This window comes from Bos mutus, chromosome 5, assembly GCF_027580195.1.
Source record: "Bos mutus isolate GX-2022 chromosome 5, NWIPB_WYAK_1.1, whole genome shotgun sequence".
Classification (NCBI taxonomy): Eukaryota; Metazoa; Chordata; class Mammalia; order Artiodactyla; family Bovidae; genus Bos; species Bos mutus.
The window spans coordinates 89,678,585-89,692,218 of NC_091621.1; the positions used below are offsets into that span (position 1 = coordinate 89,678,585).

The 13,634-nt window shown below is 37.4% G+C and overlaps 1 protein-coding gene across 6 annotated transcripts in view; it reads right to left on the reverse strand.

Moving 5' to 3' along the window:
- Positions 1 to 13,634, reverse strand: part of BCAT1 (branched chain amino acid transaminase 1) — a 118,174-nt gene that overhangs the window by 45,142 nt on the left and 59,398 nt on the right. For all 6 annotated transcript variants that reach the window (XM_005902063.2, XM_014480232.2, XM_070371206.1 and 3 more), the window contains 2 exons: positions 8,787 to 8,897; positions 6,363 to 6,482 (listed from right to left, as the gene is read on the reverse strand). In XM_005902063.2, the coding sequence (XP_005902125.1) occupies positions 6,363 to 6,482; positions 8,787 to 8,897 (231 nt within the window). The remainder of the gene's footprint in view (positions 1 to 6,362; positions 6,483 to 8,786; positions 8,898 to 13,634) is intronic.

The following is a 13,634-nucleotide window of genomic DNA, read 5'->3' on the forward strand; positions in this document are numbered from 1 at the left end:
GACAGCAGACTGGACCACTGTGTTTCATCAGAGAACCAGGATTTCCCTGAACGAAAGGAGGCAGGACTTTCTTGAGATTGAAAAGTAAGATGAGCCTAGGATATCTTTCAGGGAAATGGTAACTCTTTCAGCAATTCCCTAAGTTATGTATTTTCAAACTGCTCACTGCAGTATCATATAAGGGGACAGGGAAGTGGAATCCCAGTAAGAGAACTAGGGCAAAGTGTAATTACATGTCCAGCATGGGGAACTCTATTGCAGTTAGAAGTCATGGACTGTCTCCTCCAGAATAATGGAAATAAAACCAAAAATAAACAACAGGGACCTACTTAAACACAAAAGCTTTTGCACAGCAAAGGAAACACAAAACAAAAAGACAACCCACAGATTGGGAGAAAATATATGCAAATGATATGACCAATAAGGGATTAGTCTCCAAAATTTACAAACAGCTCATGACACTTAACAGCACCAAAACAAACAACCCAATTGACAAATGGGCAGAAGACCTCAATAGACATTTCTCCAAAGAAGACAGACAGACGGCCAATAGGTACATGAAAAGATGTTCAACACTGCTAATTATTTGAGAAATACAAATCAAAACTAAAATGAGATATTACCTTACACTACCCAGAATGGCTATCATCAAAAAATCCACAAATAATGCTGGAATGGGTGTGGAAAGAAGGGAACCCTTCTCCACTTTTGGTGAGGATGTAAATTGGTACAGCCACTGCTGCTGTGCTGCTAAGTTGCTTCAGTCGTGTCTGACTCTGTGCGACCCCATAGATGGCAGCCCACTAGGCTCCTCTGTCCCTGGGATTCACCAGGCAAGAATACTGGAGTGGGTTGCCATTGCCTTCTCCAGGTACAGTCACTAGGGAGAAGAGAATGGAAGCTCCTTAAAGAAATAAAAATAGACTTACCATATGACCCTGATATCCCACTCCAGGGCATCTATCCAGAGAAAAATATGACCCCAAAATATACATGCGCCCCAATGTTCATTGCGGCACTGCTTACAATAACCAAGACATGGAAGCAACCTAAATGCCCATGGAATGGATAAATGACAGAGGAATGGATAAAGATGGGGTGTGTGTGTATATATATATATATATATATATATATAAAGAAAGAAAGAAATTTGCAGCAATATGGATGGAACCAGAGAGTACCATTCTGAGTGAACTAAGTCAGACAGAAGCAGAAATATCATATAAGATCCTTATTATGTGAAATCTGAAAAGAAGTGATATAAATGAACTTACTTTCGAAACAGAAACAGATTCACAGACTTTGACAATGAACTTCTGGTTGCCGGGGGGAAGATGGGAGAAAGGGACGGTTACGGATGGACATCTGCACACTGCTGTATTTAAAATGGATAACCCACAGTGACCTACTATATAGCATATGGAACTCTGCTCAATGTTACGTGGCAGCCTAGATGAGCAGGGAGGTTGGGGGAGAATGGATACATGTATATATATGGCTGAGTCCCTTTGCTGTTCACCTAAAACTATCACAACATTGTTGGTTAATTGGCTATAGCCCAATACAAAATAAAACATTTTTAAAAAAGGCAATGGACTGGACCTATGCATAATACCCTGGATAGAAATGAGAAACATAGCGTGCAGGGAAAACATTAAGAGACACTGTGAGGTGTGTGGGACAAAACCATTCATATAAATTTTAATCATGGGGGTCCAAGGTATTAAGAGATACTTAAAACACATATAAACCAAAAGAATGTTCATTCAATACATGAGAATGATTTCCAGAGACTGAAAGAAGGGATGCAAAAGGGAATAAAAAAACCAAAGAGATGGTCACATTCTGCCCCAAAATGGTAAGTGGTATGAACTGAGGAGTATCATTATTAACTAAGTGAACCAACACTTCAAAGTAAAAATAAAGAGAATAACAAATAACTATCATCTCCTGTGATAATGCTGAAATGAACAAGAACAGCCTCAAGAGGATGTGGGGAGTGGCCTGATAATAGCAAGCTGATCACAGACCAAATCAATGCAAACAAGCTGTATCTCTAAAAACAGATAATTGAGATTTGAAGATACTAAAAAGGGGGCTGTTAATTTGAAACATGTTAACAGTTATGCAAGTAAGATTTTAAGGTGGTTTATAACAGCAGAATGAGATACATATATAATCTCAAAAAGGACTGCAAAAGAATACATTAACAGTATGGATAAAACCCAAGTGAATGATTACAAATTGCTGCTCTGATAACCAGTTTTGAAATCTGTTCAGATTCTTTCATTTACAGGCTAATTGTGAAGGGAAAAGATGATAAGATGTATAAGCATAAATAAACAAGGGCTATGAATAAAGGGAATTCTTTACATGGAAATTGTTATGACTACAGGTAAAATTTATATAGGGAATATAAAGACTTTACAAGGTGATAAAAGGAAAAGAATGACAAGTCTATGACTTTTTTTAATTTAAATATGATTTCAGGTTTTATCTAATTTCTAATTAACAATCAGCAGCAGTTTGAAACACTCCAGCTTTTAATTTCTAAGTTTTTAACTACCTGGAAATATTTCAGAAGATATTGATCTAAATGATGCTGAAACTCTCTTTTTTAAAATTTGGTTTTGGTTATCCTGGGTCTTCACTGCCATGTGGATTTCTCTCTAGTTGCGGCAGCTTCTCTTGTTGTGGAACATGGGCTCTAGGGTGCATGGGTTCAGTAGTCGCAGCACTAGGGCTCAGCAGCTGTGGTTCCCGGGCTCCAGAGCACGGGCTCAACAGTTGTGGTGCACAGGCTTTGGGATCTTCCCAGATCAGGGATTGAATCCAGGTTTCCTGCATTGGCAGGTGGATTTTTTTTTTTACCACTGAGCCACCAAAATTCTCTTTTAATATCAGAATATGTTTGGGATCATGAATGATTTTAGTCTCTATATTTTACAAAAAGCTTATGTAATACTGTTCAGTATTTTTTTAATAATGTAAACTTTAGAAAAAAAATTGTTTTCAACAATCTCTACTCACTGGCTATTTCATTAATTAATTAGTTATTAATACATGTCCCAGTAAATACTCTTCTGTTTATTACCATCCTAAATCTCAAAGGATTTTAGTAATGAATCCAATTATTATCAAAGAAGGTCGGAAGATGTGAAGAATTACACAAAAACATTGGTACATAGGTATTAGGACTTTCCTGTAGCTCAGATGGTAAAGAATCTGCCTGCAATACAGGAGACCCAGGTTCGATCCCTGGGTCAGAAAGATCCTCAGGAGAAGGGAATGGCTACCCACGCCAGTATTCTTGCCTGGAAAATCCCAGGGACAGAGGGCCCTGGCAAGCTACAGTTAATGGGGTCACAAAGAGTCAGACTTACGTAAAATAATTTTTAAAATGAAGAAACTGTTGTTTATAAGACATGTAAAGAAGCACAGTACCTTTGAAAATGTAATGAAATTCATAAGTTGGTGTCAGTTACTCTCAGATTATATGGCAGCTACTAAGCCTTACTGAGTGTGAGAAGCAGTAATTAATAACATTAACAGTAATTAATAACATTAACAGTAATTAATAACATTAACAGTAATTAATAACAAACTGTCATGTCACAGCTCAGGAAAGTGAAAACATCACTTCTGCCCTTAGGGTGAAGTGAAATTTTCAAAGATAAAAATATTTCCACCTTGGTACTAGTTTGCAGTTCCTGGAGGAAATAAAGTGTTAAAGACTGCTAGACATATTTTTAATTCTTTCACAAGACTTGGGATGGTGATTCTATTGCAAGTTTTTTAAAAATCTCTGGAGACTTTATTTAAAAGCAGAGTGTTTGATCTTGGATCCACGGATTTAGATTATTTGGGTTGAGTTGGGGCCCAGTAGAATATGTCTATTGAAGAATACAGAATATTCTCCATACACAAGTGAGTGCCATACCAGAGACTAGAGACCTAGTACATGCGAGCAAGTTGGTGGTTACATCATTTTAAAAATTACCCAACTCAAAGTAACTCTTGGATAAAAGACCCACTTAATCAGTTCAGATAACCATGAAAAGAAGATGAAATGACAGATGTTAGCCAGATGCTGCACATAAGACCAAAATACCAGATAACAGATATAGAGGTGGTCCTGCAATTCTATGAAGGCAGAGACAAGACAGAGCCATCAGAGAACCAAGTAACATAAAAAGGCAAGGAAAAGTTAGTCGTCCCGGATGGAAGAATCCCACTGACCTGGAACCCATGGGCACCAACCAATCCTCCAGCCTTTATCTCATGTATCAAATGTAGATACCATGGAAAGGTAATGTGTGGTAAGTATCAGACTGAACTATACAACATTTGTGTGGTGTGCAAATGTTTAAATCTATATGCTTTACTGAATGCTATTTGTAACATGCTCATTCTGAATGCCTGGTGATTGTTTTTTTTCTGCCTGTACCATGAATTAGAAGATTCTAGTTGATATAAACATAGCAACCAAACACAAACCATGTTGACATCAAATGATATCAGTTTTATCAGTTTTTTCTTTCAATTCTTAGCTTACTACTTGGAAAGCAGATATTTAAAAATTCTTGATTCTGAGATCCAAAGTATGATCACATATATAAGCTAATAGAGAGCCATGGGAGGGGACTACTTGGCAGGATTTTTGTCACTGAGGTTCTTAAATTTGGTTGAGCAATAGAATATTCAACTGGAATATCCTGGGATTGGTATAAATATGTGTATTTTAACCAATATCTGGGTAATTCATATGAAAATATTTGAAGACCATCAATAAAGTGAATTATTGGGAGTATCAGCCAGACTATAAAATCAGACTTAAAAGCTTGTTTAACTCTACATTACAGAATTTCAGGAGCCTAAAGACTTGACTAAATCACAGAACGAGGTATATTAGAAAACTATAGACCAATAACTTTCATAAGCACTGACACAAAAGTCCTTAACAAAATATTTGCAAAATGCATACAGCAAAATATAATGTGAATTATTCACCATAATCAAGTAGGATTTAGCCCAAGAATACAAGTTTGTTTTAATATCTAAAGATGAGTTAATATAATACATTATAATAGAATGAAGGACAAAACCACATTATCATGCCAAGACATTTAGAAAAAGCATTCAACAGAACCCAGCCTCCATTTATGACAAAAACTCTCAACAAACTAAGACTGGAAGAATCAGATCTTAGAATGGGAAAGCACCCCAGATCACAAAAAGGTAGTGCTTTGAAAATTTAAAAACTGCTTCTTCCTAAAATTAAATAATAATATTTTAAAACTCAATAATATTAAAATATCAGCAACTTAAGGAGAAGATGACTCTTTAAATTGTTCCAGTTCTTTAACAGTATTAGGAAGACTGCAATTTGTGAAATTCATTATCCAGATGCTTAATAGTCTTTCAAAAGGCATTAAAAGGATGCCAAAGGACCACGTAGGTACTTATCCTCTGGCCTTATACATTTCTCTATTGCTTACATTCATATGACCCAGTGGAAAACCTGGTAACCATACAATTACCCCAGAGAGCAAAATGCCTCTACCATAGCAAATGCTCTGTCCCATTTTCCATATGCCACACCTTCGTCATCCACCATCTACAATCAATCTCCCCCCTCACATCACCCATTCTCCATAGGGCCTAACCCTGCTCAGCAGAGAAAGGAGACAGGGACAAGGTCTTTGTATATTACATACTCACCCACACAGATGGCCATGGTCACTTCAAGTATGTCCTTCTTTTGAAAAGTCACCAACCAATAGACTGAACGACTGGGAGATCTTATAGCCATGTGGTTTAAACCTGTCTCTCTAGCTCTCAAGTATTTCCCTAATACCCACTGTGAACTTGATTTTCAACATTTTCTATGGGAGAAGAAGGTCCTTCACTCCCACTCTTTACCAAGTAATCCCAAGACTTCAAGAAAATGAAGATTTAAAAACAGGAGCTCTCTCTCCTTCAAATTTCAAAACCATGACCACTCTTACCTTGGAGGAGAATACCCAGATAGGAAGCATTACACTGGTAAACTGAGGAGACTACGGTTAGTCTTAAAGGCACACAGCCTCGGTCCTTGCTTTACTCATTTATGCTGGTGGCTGTGGCTGTGTTTGTACCACGTGGCAGCGCTGAGTATGTCAGAAACCATATGGCTCACAAAGCTTAAAGTGCTGACTATCTGGCCCTTTAAAGAAAATGTTTACAGTCTTAATGATCAAGGGAAAGGAGCATCTTTGATGCTACTGGGGGGTTATTTCAAACTACATACTAGAAGTTCCACACAAGCATAAACAATGATAATCGCCCACCAAAGTACCCCGAAATAGGAAGTCGGTCTGCACCTCAGTTCCAATGAACGTAGGACGGATATATAGACTCGCAGATGTTGAGTAGGGGACCCATTCCTCATCCAATTTCACGAGCTGCTGAATACACTCTAAAAGCTCTTTCTTGTCAAACGCCTGAAGGAACGAAAAACACCATGAATAATGCAACATTTTTCCACTGCAGCCATAAGAAATGATCCTCATGAGAGCTTTGACTGTTTAAAAAAAGTACTAAGAAGGAAATCCCTGGAGATCCAGTGGTTAGGACTTGGTGCTTTCACCGCAGTGACCCAGGTTCAATCCCGGGTCAGGGAACTAAGATCACGCAAAGCCATGTAGTATGGGCAAAAAAAAAAAAAAGTACCAAATAAATAAACAAAAATTTATAACTACTAATAATAAAACCAAGCAATTTTTTCTGTGACTTTTCCCCCTCAAATTGTGCTGGAATGATAGACTAATCACATAAGGAAGATAAATAAGTGGTTCCCTACCTCTTACCAAACCCAAATACCAACTGTAGTTGATGACATACTTAAATGTGAGAAAACATTAAGATTTCTATTAAAAAAAATACCAAGCATCACTGCCACCTTAAAGCATAATTCTTAAATAAAAGACATAAAGCATAAATCATTAAGGGAAAAAAACAGACAAAATTTGACTATTTAAAACTTAAGACCTTCTATTCTTCAAAAGATAAAAAAACTGACACAGGTGAAGTTTTTTGGTAGTATAACCAACAAAGGATAGTAGCTGGAAAACGTTAAGATAACCTGAAAATCAGTAAGAGACAAATGATACAATAAGAAAATGGGTAAAAGCGAAGAGTAATTTATTTCACAAAGGTGAAAAAGGGTTTTATGTACTAAATAGGTGACAGCTTATAAAATAAGTAGTCTCTACTTACTTGGCAAGGCAAAGAAACATACTTTCAGAGAGATGTGATGGGTTATTCAAGGTAGACATGAGTCAGAAACACACATGAATAGAGTTCATGACATCAGGATTTGGCTACTGAGTAACTTGTAATAGCAATCGCAGTGTAGCAGTGTTAAAGAAATCAGGACTGCCAATCATCTAGGACATACCATCTCCCTGTGTCAAGTACAGGGTTTCTGTTACTCCTGTCTAGAGGTAAGATTTAGTGGAAAGAACTTGACTAGGGAGTTAAAAACTTACATCCAAGTTCTTACCCTGCCCTTTATTCTGTGTGAGCTTAGGCAAGTCGTCTAACATCTCTGGGCTGGAGCTTTTTAATCTGTGCAAAGGTGCTGCTAAAATTTACAAGGCATACTTTCTTGGCAGTGGCTCACTGCTATGATTAAAAATGCAAAGAATGTAAAACCACATAATGCAGTTTGTGGCAGAGTTGATGTCCAATAAATGTTACTTCCCTTTTCTTCTGTCCTCATTTTAAAAGGATTTTCCCCAGTGATTTGTCTGTAACGGGTAAAGAGTAGAACTAGGACTGAATTGAAAGAAATCACCTGAATGTTCCTTCTGCTACTCGACTATGGCCTCTGAAGAAAGAGGGTAAAGCATGGGTTCCGAAAGGAAGAAGAAGGAAGGGCTTCCCTGGTGGTTGTGGTTAAGAATCCACCTTCCAATGCAGGAGACGTGGGTTCAATCCCTGGTGGGGTACTAAGATCCCACATGCCGTGGGGCAACTAAGCCTGCATGCCACAACGAAGAATCCACACAGCCAAAATAAAATAAAAAGGAAGAAGAAGGAAGAGCCTGGTTAAAAAAAGAGTCATCACTTGGGTTTCTTCAACTGAAGACCTTCAGGTGAAAGTCAGGGACAAATGAAATATCGCAATGGAGAAAAGACTTCTTTCAGTTTAGAAAGGCAGCCTGTTCAAGTCTCAGGGAATGAAAGTAATCTAAGTCACCTCCTACCTAGGCATGCACCTTAGGGTCTTTCAACCCACCTCAGAATGAATTTTGCTCCATAACAAACAATGGTATAGTCAGGAGCCAGTGGCTATGAAAAAACATTTTTACATCCTTTAAAAAAAAAAAAGTTAATAAAACTTGGGGTAAAATATCAAAATTACTAATTAAATCACTGCATACTTAGTAGCATCTTAAGCCATTAGGGAAAACACTCCCTAATTATCTGTGCGGTACACCATATTTCATACTACAATTTCATATAGTCTTTAAATTTTATTATTGCAGTTTGAGGCATATGTTTCTTCCTTTTCCTATTATCTCCCACATACACATTAAATCCCCACAGACACTCATAAAGAAATAGATTGTGGAATTGCCAGATGATTACTTCTTGCATTTTTACCTCACTGATTAAAAAACAGCCCAGAAATAACTTCAGTGCTCATATGGTTTATAGTAAATACTGATCTAAATACTCAGCAATGTTTCATTTGGTGGAATTCAGTGACCCATTACAAGAGAAATTCCTAATTTACATACCGGCAAAGTGGCCCTCATAGCAGATCGGTACATCCTATCCATGTTGAGGTTTGGCCGAAACAGACGAATTTTATTATCTACTCCTCGAAATGCCTTCAACCCTTCAAATAACTGAAGATAAAATAAAAATAAATGTTAGAAGGTAAATAAATGAAAACAATCCCCATGCTCTGAAGCCTGACTTTTCTATGCCTCTTCATCACCTTCACCATGTAAAGCTATTGACACAGACCCGAAATCTAGAAAAGCCAGACAGACTGGTATTAGTCACTGGGATAAAAAGAAGTCCCTTTATCACCAAGATCTGGAGGGAATTCAGAGTTATGCTCTGTACTACAGGAGCTGGATGGTTAAATAACACATCAGTGGAGGCTGTAAGAAAACACATCTACACAATGTGGACTGACTACCTACAAAACAGAAATGGAATCAAAGACCCCATGGTACTGCCCCCAATCCACTCCAAAACACCCATGTATCTTTTCACTTTATCTGGCTCCCATGAACTCTGGAGAGTGCATATCTATGTGAGTGGAGGTGGTTCAGCCTCCCAAATCACAGAAACCAAGCAGTTCAAGACTCTGGTTAGGGCAACACCACCTTCTTAGGGTGAGGCCACAAACAAAATGCTGAGGAGGGAAATGAAAAGACTTTGAAGTTAGTGCATATTGATAAATATATAGAAAAGAGGAAAAATCGAACATTAAATGGGAATTTTTTTGTGTGATAAACTATTTGAGAAAAGAATCTAAAAAGAATGAATGTATGTATATGTATAGCTGAATCATGTTGTTTTAAACCAAAAGCTAACACCACATTGTAAATCAACTATACTTCAATAAAAATTTTTTTAAAAAAGGGAAATTTCTACCACAGGTTCGCTAAGTGATTGATTAAAACAAAGTAAAGATATGGATGATTTGAACAATAGGAAAAAACTAACCTAGTGGACACAGAGCCCTGCACGTACCACCTGCAGAAGGCATGTTCTTTTCACATGTTTAAGATAAGCTATTTCAAATCCTGAAAGATGATGCTGTGAAAGTGCTGCACTCAATATGCCAGCAAATTTGGAAAACTCAGCAGTGGCCACAGGACTGGAAAAGGTCAGTTTTCATTCCAATCCCAAAGAAAGGCAATGTCAAGGAATGCTCAAACTACCACACAATTGCACTCATCTCACATGCTAGTAAAGTGATGCTCAAAATTCTCCAAGCCAGGCTTCAGCAATATGTGAACCGTGAACTTCCAGTTGTTCAAGCTGATTTTAGAAAAGGCAGAGGAACCAGAGACCAAATTGCCAACATCCGCTGGATCATCGAAAAAGCAAGAGAGTTCCAGAAAAACATCTATTTCTGCTCTATTGACTATGCCAAAGCCTTTGACTGTGTGGATCACAATAAACTGTGTAAAATTCTGAAAGAGATGGGAATACCAGACCACCTGACCTGCCTCTTGAGAAACCTGTATGCAGATCAGGAAGCAACAATTAGAACTGGACATGGAACAACAGACTGGTTCCAAATAGGAAAAGGAGTACGTCAAGGCTGTATATTGTCACCCTGCTTATTTAACTTATATGCAGAGTACATCATGAGAAACGCTGTGCTGGAAGAAGCACAAGCGGGAATCAAGATTGCCGGGAGAACTATCAATAACCTCAGATATGCAGATGACACCACCCTTATGGCAGAAAGTGAAGAGGAACTAAAAAGCCTCTTGATGAAGGTGAAAGAGGAAAGTGAAAAAGTTGGCTTAAAACTCAACATTCAGAAAACGAAGATCATGGCATCTGGTCCCATCACTTCATGGCAAATAGATGGGGAAACAGTGGAAACAATGTCAGACTTTATTTTTGGGGGCTCCAAAATCACTGCAGATGGCGACTGCAACCATGAAATTAGACGCTTACTCCTTGGAAGGAAAGTTATGACTAACCTAGATAGCATATTTAAAAGCAAAGACATTACTTTGCCAACAAAGGTTCGTCCAGTCAAGGCTATGGTTTTCCAGTGGTCATGTATGGATGTGAGAGTTGGACTGTGAAGAAAGCTGAGTGCCAAAGAATTGATGCTTTGGAACTGTGGTGTTGGAGAAGGCTCTTGAGAGTCCCTTGGACTGCAAGGAGATCCAACCAGTCCATTCTGAAGGAGATCAGCCCTGGGATTTCTTTGGAAGGAATGATGCTAAAGCGGAAACTCCAGTACTTTGGCCACCTCATGCGAAGAGTTGACTCACTGGAAAAGACTGTGATGCTGGGAGGGATTGGGGGCAGGAGGAGAAGGGGACGACAGAGGATGAGATGGCTGGATGGCATCACTGACTCCATGGACGTGAGTCTGAGTGAACTCCGGGAGTTGGTGATGGACAGGGAGGCCTGGTGTGCTGCGATTCATGGGGTCACAAAGAGTCAGACACGACTGAGCGACTGAACTGAAGTGAACTGAAGATAAGCTAGGTATCAAAAGCAAAAATATAACCATAAGATATACACATTTTGAAGGAAAAAAAAAAGATATACACATTTTGAAAAAAAGAAATCCATTACTTAATATTAAAATGTGAGTTAAAGAAGAAAAAGAATGGAAATAGAAAATATGCTAAGCTAAATGAGAATGAAAAATAGGGCCTTCAGATGCTTATAGCCTCAAAGCTTACTAGAGAAAAGAAATACAAATTCTGGAGCACAATTAAAAAGCACAATGTGAGATGTTTTGCTGAAGTGCAAATATGTGGTTAATTTATTAACTGTAATAAGACTAGAGCTTTGGTTAAAAGATATGGTTGTTAGATTAATTCAGGTGATAACATCTGAAACAAAAAAGCATAAAGAGCAATGTCATATAAACACTTTTAAAAATGAAGCCAGTGAGGTTATATTGCTAAATATATAACAAAACAAACTTTCAAACAAGAAGCACTGCTGGAAATAAAGAAGGTAAGTAACTTTATAAGGCTCAATTTATTTCAGTTTAAAAATTATACACATTTGATATAGATTCAAATTTACATAAAGATTATATGATAATGTCATTGAATAATGAAGATGCAAAATATACAAAGGACAACAGTCTAAGCAGGATTTATCCCAAGAATAGTCAATGGTTTAACATTAGGAAACATATGAAATTCACTATATTAATAGTTTATGTGAAAAAAACTATATATCATCCCACTGATGTAATAAATGCATCTGATAAAACCGAACATTCATCTATGATTTTTAAAAAAAGTTTCCTCAATAACTAAGGAAAAATAGAATCTTCCTTAAGTGATAAAGGCTTTCTTCAATAAATTTCCAACAAATATTATATTTAAAGTGGCAATTTTTAAAAAAGTATAGTTGATTTACAATGCATTAGTTTCAGCATTAGGTATGCAGCAAAGTGATTCAGTTTATATATATATATATATATATCCTTTTTCAGACTCTTTTCCATTATAGGTTATCATAAGATATTGAATATAGTTTGTGTTATATAGTAGGTCCTTGTTGTTTATCTATTAAAGTGATCAAATTTAAAGCTTTTCTTTCAGATGGAGGACATCACACATTACCTGCTGTAACTACGAATACTTTAAATCAATATTGCACTACCAATACTGGGCTTCCCTGGTGGCTCAGAGGGTAAAGCATCTGCCTGCAATGCAGAAGACCTGGGTTTGATCCCTGGGTCAGGAAGATTCCCTGGAGAAGGAAATAGCAACCCACTCCAGTACTCTTGCCTGGAAAATCCCATGGACAGAGAAGCCTGGTAGACTACAGTCCATTGGATCACAAAGAGTCGGACACGACTGAGCGATTGCTTGCTTGCCTTGCTTGCACTACCAATAAAATAAAGCAAGGATCATGAAATAACTTCAGGGGATCTTTCCGACCCAGGGATCAAACCCTCATCTCTTATGTCTCCTGCATTGGCAGGAGGGTTCTTTACCACTAGCACCACCTGAGAAGCCCTGAAATAGAAGTATAAAGTTAGGAGAAGAAAAAAACTGTCATAGATCTTGAGACACAGAAAAGAGTAAATGTAGAAAATCCAGAAAAACTGACATAATCTTTTGAAATTATCTATTTAGGCAAGGTAACCAGATAAGAAACTATATTCCCATGTAACAGCAGCAGTTAGAAAATAAAAACACTATTTAAGGTAGAATTAAAACCAATTCTTAGGTGGGGAAAATCTAACATAAGTGAAAGACATAAGGAAAATACAAAACTTACCATGTCATTAAAAACCTAACTGAAGCAGAAAGCAATTTCATATTCATAGATTGAAAGATTCACTATTATAAAAACTGCACTAATGAAGAGTGCAGGGAACTCCGCTCAGTGTTACGTGGCAACCTGAATGGGAGGAGAGTTTCAGGGAGAATGGATACATGCATTACACGGCTGAGTCCTCAGCGGCCCACTTGAAACTATCTCAATATTGGTAATCGACTATACTCTAATCAAAATTAAAAGTTTAAAAAAATAAAATGCTTTAGGATGAAAAAAATAAAATATAAAGATGCCGATTCTCCCACAATTGGTTAATAAAATGTAATGCAATCCAAATGAAAATCATGTCAGGGCATTTATTTTTCTTGCAACAAACTGAATCACAAAAATTTGACTGACATGATAAACTAAGCTATAAGAAAAAGCAAAAGAACAAGAAATATCCAAGGCACTCTTGAAGAGTGGAACAGAAGGACTTGTTCTAGTAGACAGCAAGACTCCTTATTAAAAGAAAAAAAAAAAGACTCCTTATAGTGATTTGGAGATAAAGACAGTGTGGCTTTTGCCAGACGGAGAAGCAAAACAATGCAACAAAAGAGAGATCCAGATAGACAAGACAATGGAAG